This window comes from Hibiscus syriacus, unplaced genomic scaffold, assembly GCF_006381635.1.
Source record: "Hibiscus syriacus cultivar Baekdansim isolate YM2019G1 unplaced genomic scaffold, ASM638163v2 tig00111027_pilon, whole genome shotgun sequence".
NCBI classification, from domain to species: domain Eukaryota; kingdom Viridiplantae; phylum Streptophyta; class Magnoliopsida; order Malvales; family Malvaceae; genus Hibiscus; species Hibiscus syriacus.
Window position 1 is genome coordinate 4863151 of NW_024062960.1, and position 7956 is coordinate 4871106.

Sequence of the window (7956 nt, forward strand, 5' to 3'; positions counted from 1 at the left end):
GGAGATTCTTCTGAAGCAGAACCAGCACATGATGAACAAGAACCAGAGAGTTTTGAAGCTCCAACAACTCGTCAATCAGATCGTGTGAGAAGACGTCTCAATTAGCACTCAGATTATGTTATAGAAGGAAATGTTGCATACCGTCTTTTAACAGAGGACGGTGAGCCATCAACATACCAGAAGGTAATAAACAACTCAGATTCTTCCCTGTGGATGATGGTGATGTAAGAAGAAATTGAAGCATTTCATAAAAATAATACATGGGACCTTGTGTCACTACCATAAGGAAGGAAGCCAATTGGTAACAAATGGGTCTTCAAAATCAAGCGAAATGGTGACGATCAAATTGAGAGGTATCGTGCAAGACTGGTGGTCAAAGGATATGCTCAAAAAGAATGTATTGATTTCAATGAAATCTTTTCTCCTGTGGTTCGACTAACAACAGTTCGAGTAGTATTGGGAATGTGTGCTACATTGAACTTACATCTAGAGCAGCTAGATGTTAAAATAGCTTTTCTTCATGGAAATCTTGAAGAAGAGATTTATATGCTCCAGCCTGAAGGTTTTGAAAAAAAAGAAAATAAGAACTTGGTTTGCAGGTTGAACAAATCTCTGTACGATCTAAAGCATGCGCCGAGGTGTTGGTATAAGAGATTTGATTCATTCATTATGTGCCTTTGATATAACAGACTTAATGCATACCCTTGTGCTTATTTCAAGAGGTCTGATGATAACGATTTTGTTATATTGTTGTTGTATGTGGATGACATGTTGGTTGCAGGACCCAACAAAGATCATATTGAAGAATTGAAGGCACAACTGGCTAAGGAATTTGAAATGAAGGACTTGGGATCAGCAAACAAGATTCTAGGGATGCAAATTCACCGAGACAGAAGTAATAGGAAGATTTGGCTTTCACAAAAGAATTACTTGAAGAAGATCTTGTCACGATTCAACATGCAAGATTGTAAGCCAATTTCTACCCCTCTTCCTATTAACTTCAAATTATCCTCTAGTATGAGTCCTAGCAGTGAAGAAGAGAGGACGAAGATGAATCGAGTACTGTATGCATCAGCAGTGGGAAGTTTAATGTTCACTATGATATGCACAAGACCAGACATTGCACAAGCAGTGGGAGTGGTTAGTCGGTACATGGCGAATCCAGGCAAATAGCATTGGAATACAGTAAAGAGGATCCTGAAATACATCAAAGGAACCTTAAATGTTGCATTATATTAAGGAGGATCAAACTTACTTATCAATGGGTATGTAGATTCTGACTATGCAGGGGATTTGGATAAAAGCAAATCTAGAATATGATATGTGTTCAAAGTTGTTGGTGAAGCTGTAAGCTGGGTTTCAAAATTGCAGTCAATTATGGTTATATCCACAACAGAAGCAGAATATGTAGCAGCTACACAAGCCAGTAAAGAAGCAATATGGTTGAAGATGATATTGGAGGAGTTTGGGCACAATCAAGAGTATGTCTCTCTGTTTTGTGATAGTCAAAGTGCCTTGGATCTAGCAAGGAATCTAGCATTTCATTCAATGACAAAACACATACGAGTTCAGTACCACTTCATTCGTGAAAAGGTGGAAGAAGCGACGGTAGATATGCAGAAGATCCATACTAAAGACAACATAACAGATTTCATGACGAAGGCGATCAACGTTGATAAATTTACTTGGTGTCGATCTTCTTATGGCCTGTCAGAAACGTAAGCAACATGATGGTACAAGGTAGAAAGAATGGTGTGAAGATATGATTGTTCCAATCAAATCTTCAAGTGGAAGATTGTTGAAAAAATCAAAGGTTTGGCCAACTTGGCCATTCAATAATATTGGGCTATTTTCGGTGGAAAAGCACCGAAAGTGTGGAAAAATAAAGCTAATTTGGTTGAAATTATGTAATGGGTAAATGACAAAATTAGTCATTGTAAATTAGGGTATTTATAAGATTAGTCCTTAAGCTTCAACTATATATACCCTAGCTCATTTAGCTTCAAAACCATCCCAAATCATTCTAGCTTTCTCCCAATACTAGAGAATTTAGAGAGTTTTCTTGAGAGTTGTTTTCTCCTTTTTATCAAGAGAGGATTATTGTTTTCTCCTTGGTAGATCGAGAGAAGTTGTAATTCCTATTTTCTCATAGTGAAATTTTTCTACCGTTGCCCGTGGTTTTTACCCTATATTATTTAGGGGATTTCCAAGTAAATTTTGTGTCTCTTTTATCTTCATTTTTATTTTCTCAAATTATTAGTTGCAATTTTGCTCTATCCGATAGTCGTCTTCCGCAACAATAAGATGTAACCCTTTTGAGTACTTAGATAACCGCAAAAAATAGAGGGTATGGCTCTAGAAACAAAATTTTCTCTATCCTTGGCTTAGTAGCATAACACAAACAATTGAATACATAGACGAGATAAATTTGGAGGCTTGTGATATAAAATTTCAAATGAGGATTTTTTTTAAAAAAAAGGTAGGCAGCCGATTTATGATATAGCAAGCAACAAGAACACACTCTCAGCAAAATTTAATCGGAGCCTTAGAATGAAATCTAAAAGTCCAAGCAACTTTTAAAATATACCTATGTTTTCTTTTGGTAATAACATTCTGTTGAGGTGTTTTGACACAAGAAGTTTGGTGAACAATTCCTAGAGAAGAAAACAACTAGTCACACTCATAGTTAAAAAACTCGGTGTCTTTATCAATGCGAAAAATCTTGATGATGGTTTATGATCTAGTTTGTCTAGTAGGATAAGATGCTAGATCCCTTAAACAATGTCATATGCTTACATCTTGATGATGTGAATGAAAAAAATAGATTAGGAGGATTACTCTTAGGGATAGTCAAATAACATGAATCTAACGGGTTTCGACCATACCTTATAGGATCGAGTTTCTTTTTTAAAATTCGAATTCAGGTTAGGTCGAGTTTTCTTCATGGAACAGTTAGAGTCTCGTTGAAGATTAAAAATACTAGATCCAACCTAAAATATTTATATACATTATTTAATATATTTATAAAAATGTCATTGTGTATTTGGATTTCTTTTTCCCTTATTTCATTTATCCATTTGTTGTCATTCTCTCACTTTTCTCTCTATTTATTTTATTTTTTTTACTTTCCTTTTCACTTACCTTTATGTTTCTTCTTCTCTATTTCTCGATCGACAATGATTCGTGGTGAGGTTCTTGACAAATAGAGATTTAAGAGAAGGGCTAGAGAGTTAGGCCTAACAAGTTAAAGAGTGGTGTGATTATGGAGAGGAATAGAGGTAGAATGCGACATGAAGGGAAGCTTCACGTTTGAAGGGCGGTGAATTGCGAAAGGTGAAGGATAAAGGGTTTGCTAGTAAGTAAATCTGAGGAAGGAAAAACAATGAGGACCAAAGAGGGTTTGAGTTGCGAAAATGCGATTTGAGGAGGAGGAGTTCTACGATCGTGTTTGGTTTAAGTGTAGTGAGCAAAGGACATGCGGTGTTGGCATACTTTAGGGGAAAAGGGAGATGATTCGAAGGATGATGCAGATGAAAAATATGTGCTTTGATCTGAAAGTCGAAATGAGACACGACGCACATACATCATAGGTTAAGTTTTCACCTAAAATATTAGGTATGTTCGAGGTGAGTGATACCTTCATAAATTCATATCGAGTCAAGTTTTTAATGAAATATATCGAAATCGAGGTGGTCTAAAACCATATCTTGCTCAACCCATGACTTAATCACTTCCATAATAAAATTTTATAGTACCTGTGTCGAATTAATTGACCAATGAATTATATACAAATTATTATAAACAAACACGAGTCAAGATATAATCTATTATTTTTATTCCATTAATAACTAATATATTAATTATCACCATTCAAATGTGTAGGACACATGAATTAAATGTAAAAATCAGCTTATAAATAGTGATTAAATATGTATTAAATATTAATAAATAAAAAATAATGAAAGAGAACCAACCCTCGAAAACCCAAAGGATAAAAATCATCGTCCTTGTTATTCATTCAACTAGGAATTATCAATACAAAAACAACGAATTTATTATCAAGCAATTGAACCTTATTATGAATATGACATTAATAACTCAAAAGGTTTAATATGAAATTAATGTCTAAAAAATTTTGATATTTCAAAATAATTAAATTTAATATTTAGAAAAATCATGAGAATCTTATTTATAAATTATAATATCTGATTGAATTTGTAAAAGCCTAGTTAAGGTTAATATACTAAAATCGATAAGAATCGAGTCAGTCTTATATATGTACAATGATTTTATTTTAATTTTGAGAAAACTTAAAAAATAATAAATAACTTAATTAATAATTTTAAATTTAACTAAAGTAAAAATATTTTAATTGTTAAAAGTTATTTTTAGCTTATTTTAAATTATTGAAGAATCTTTTAAAATACTTATTTATTATTATTAAAAAATTATCTAACTTTATTGAACCTTAGAGGATACAGTATAGAACGAAAAATCCTTAAAAATAGTGTTTATTGCAAGTTCCAAATAAGTTTAACTCTTAATCTTATTTCGGTTGAACTCAATAAATTTTACTCAATAAAAACCCAAAAATATAACAATTAAACGTTAATTTACCCTAAAAAATCACCAATTAATTGTTGGCCAAGCATGACTAAGTACTAAATCTCTTGAATAATATTTATATTTAAATATCGATATTATGAATATAACAAATCAATTTGAGAGAGTCTCATGCATAGTTTTTATAATATCTAATATAAAATAAATAAATAAATATTTAAGAAACTCGATTTAAATGTGAAATAAAAAATCCAATCCTTCTAGTAGTATCTTAGTTCAAGGATGCATGTGCAACAATTCAAATTATGGCAATTAGGTCTTCAATTTTTGCACAACTCTTTGACTAAGGGAAAAATAAACAAGAACTGCCCATGTGTGAACCACATGGTCTTCCAAATTCGGAGTCTTAGAATTAGGAACAAAACTAAACATGTACTATAAATAATAAATAAATAATTTATTTAAAAAAATAGATTTATTTATAAATAAATTAAATAATTTTAATGATTGAAAATTTATTGTTATATTTTAAAGTTTTAAGTTCGAACATTATATATATATATATATATATATATATATATATATATATATATATATATATATATATATATATATATATATATATATATATATATATATATATATATATATATATACACGATCATATGAATTTTTACTAACAAAAAGATTAAAAGCCTTTAAAGAGCTAATATTTTATATTTACTCAAATTTATGGAGACAAAATTGGATTTATGAGAAGAATGGACTGCATTAATTATATTTACATATAGAGTAATAATTTAATATGGGCCCCCACTCTTCGGCCCTTCCAACTCCTCAATAAGTACCCCCACCTTCTTCCCGCTTTCTATTCGTCCCCAAATTAACAAATCACCTCCTGGAAAAAAAGGGAAAAAAAAGCAACAATGGCTGCTGCTTTTTCTACTTCTCCCTTGAGAATGTTCTTTTTGGCTTCATTGATGTGCTTTTTTTCTATGGCGAATGCAAAAATCCCTGGAGTTTACACTGGTGGACCTTGGGAGTCTGCCCATGCTACTTTCTATGGTGGCAGTGATGCTTCTGGAACGATGGGTATTCATTTGTTCTGAGTTTCTGCTCTGTTTTTAGTTTACAAAAACAGTAAAAAGAAAACCCAATATGTTAAAATGTGTAAATGATTTTCCGTTTTTGTTCAGGCGGTGCATGTGGATATGGGAATCTGTACAGCCAAGGCTATGGCGTGAACACAGCAGCATTAAGCACTGCGCTGTTCAACAATGGGCTCAGCTGCGGTGCTTGCTTCGAGATTAAGTGCACGGACGACCCGAGATGGTGTAAACCAGGAAACCCTTCCATTTTCATCACTGCCACTAACTTTTGCCCTCCTAATTTCGCTCTCCCCAATGATAATGGCGGCTGGTGCAATCCTCCTCGCCCTCACTTCGACCTTGCCATGCCTATGTTCCTCCAGATCGCCGAGTACCGTGCCGGTATTGTACCCGTTTCCTTCCGAAGGTAAGGCAGCTAAAATTCCCTTAAATCTGTTTTTTTTCTTTGAGCCGTTAATTCTTACATCTGGGTAAAAATGGAATTTTTTATACCGTGTTTGTATGCATTTAATGCGTTTTCTGCTGGAGTTTTCTCAGGAACCAAACAGTGTTTTTTTACAATATATTATCAAATTATAAAAAGGGTAAATTACACATTTAGTATCTAAATTAGTATTTTTATTCTGTTTTATTACTTAAACTTTATATTTTCAAAATATACCTAATATTTAATTTTAATTTTAATTTGATTTTCGCTGTTAAAAAATTATTAGCTAATTTTTTTCGCTGTTAAAAGCTTAGCAATAGCAATTACATGAAATGATTTTCCCTTTTTTAATATTCCACGCGTCGTCTAATATAAGTTTCACATTATCGACACCAAGTTTTGAATGGCATTATATTAAGTTAAAACTTAAAATAAATATTAGACATGATTTTGAAAAAAAGAAAATTAAGTACTAAACTAAAATAAAAATAATAATTTATAACCTAAATATATAATATACCCAGAAAAATAGTCCTTTATGAGCTCATAATGTCGGTGTCTGTTGAGATTTTGAGAATCAACCCAGAATTTATTGTCGTTTAACCAAATTTAGACAACCAGCGGCTGAGCCGAGAAAGGACCCAAACACCCTTATCCCTTAAAGTGAGTACCTCTCGGTTCTCGAAAGTAAAAAGTTTGTCAGGGTAGTACCGTAAATTTACGACTCACTAAAGATTTTCCCTGAAAATCAGACATCCTTAAAACGACAAACTTCACGACATCCCACGCGCAGTAACTGTTCTCTCATATCATCAATTGCGCAAAAGAAGGATTTCCTTTTTATTTTTTTTGAATTCACATAATTGCCCTTCCTTTTTATTTTTTTTTACAGAGTGGCCTGCCAGAAGCAAGGCGGAATCAGATTCACGATCAACGGGTTCCGTTACTTCAACTTGGTTTTAGTGACCAACGTCGCGGGTGCAGGGGATATCGTGAAGTTGAGCATCAAGGGAACCAACACCGATTGGTTGAGCATGAGTCGTAACTGGGGTCAGAACTGGCAGTCAAACTCCATTTTGGTAGGACAGAAGCTCTCGTTTAGGGTCACCGGCAGTGACGGACGGACCTCCACCTCCTGGAACCTGGTACCCGCTAATTGGCAGTTCGGACAGACCTTCACCGGAAAGAATTTCCGCGTTTGAAACACACAACACTGTTCGTCTCCCCCTATTTAAACATATATGAGTATAGTTCCCTTTTGTTTCTGGCCCTTCAATTTTCCTTAATTTTCTCGGGAAAATTTGAAGTGGTGGGTAAAAGTAAAAATGTGCTTTTGGGTGGAATTTACTTGCCTAAAAGAAAGAATAGATAGGAAAGTCACCAAGTGAAGTTGTGTGGGTAATTTTCTTTTCTGGAATTAATCTTTGCTTAAGTGTTTTTGTTTTCGGTGTGGATTGTAATAGTTAAAAAAGGTCCAGTTGATGGTAAAAAAGTTGTAAGCTGAAGCGGCTGCAAATTAAAGAAAACATGTAGCCCTCAGCTCATGGTCATATAGTAATTCAATTTTTACTGCTATAAAATGGTCTTTGTTTTAGTCCTTGGATAACGATATATTTCAAAGGAAAATCAAAACGCAATCTTAAGTTTTATCATTTGATATATAGTGATTTCATATAACTTAACTTTTGAATTATTTTGGGTGGGCCAAATTGAATTTAAAAATGAAATCGAGGGTAAAATGGACCTGTCAGATTTATCATGGGCTTCACAGGCAACAAGTGCTAAGTATGTTCCTCTAACCCAAAATGAAAAAAAACACCGTCTGTGGGAATCGGACACACGACCACGTAATTAAAA

General features: G+C 33.3%; 1 protein-coding gene across 1 annotated transcript; it reads left to right on the forward strand.

Moving 5' to 3' along the window:
• Positions 1-5489: 5489 nt before the first annotated feature.
• LOC120150848 (expansin-A6-like) lies at positions 5490-7702 on the forward strand. Its single transcript, XM_039163463.1, has 3 exons — positions 5490-5655; positions 5760-6078; positions 6992-7702. The coding sequence occupies exons 1-3, from the start codon at positions 5490-5492 to the stop codon at positions 7299-7301; spliced, it is 795 nt and encodes a 264-aa protein (XP_039019394.1). The 3' UTR covers positions 7302-7702.
• The last annotated feature ends 254 nt before the right edge of the window (positions 7703-7956 follow it).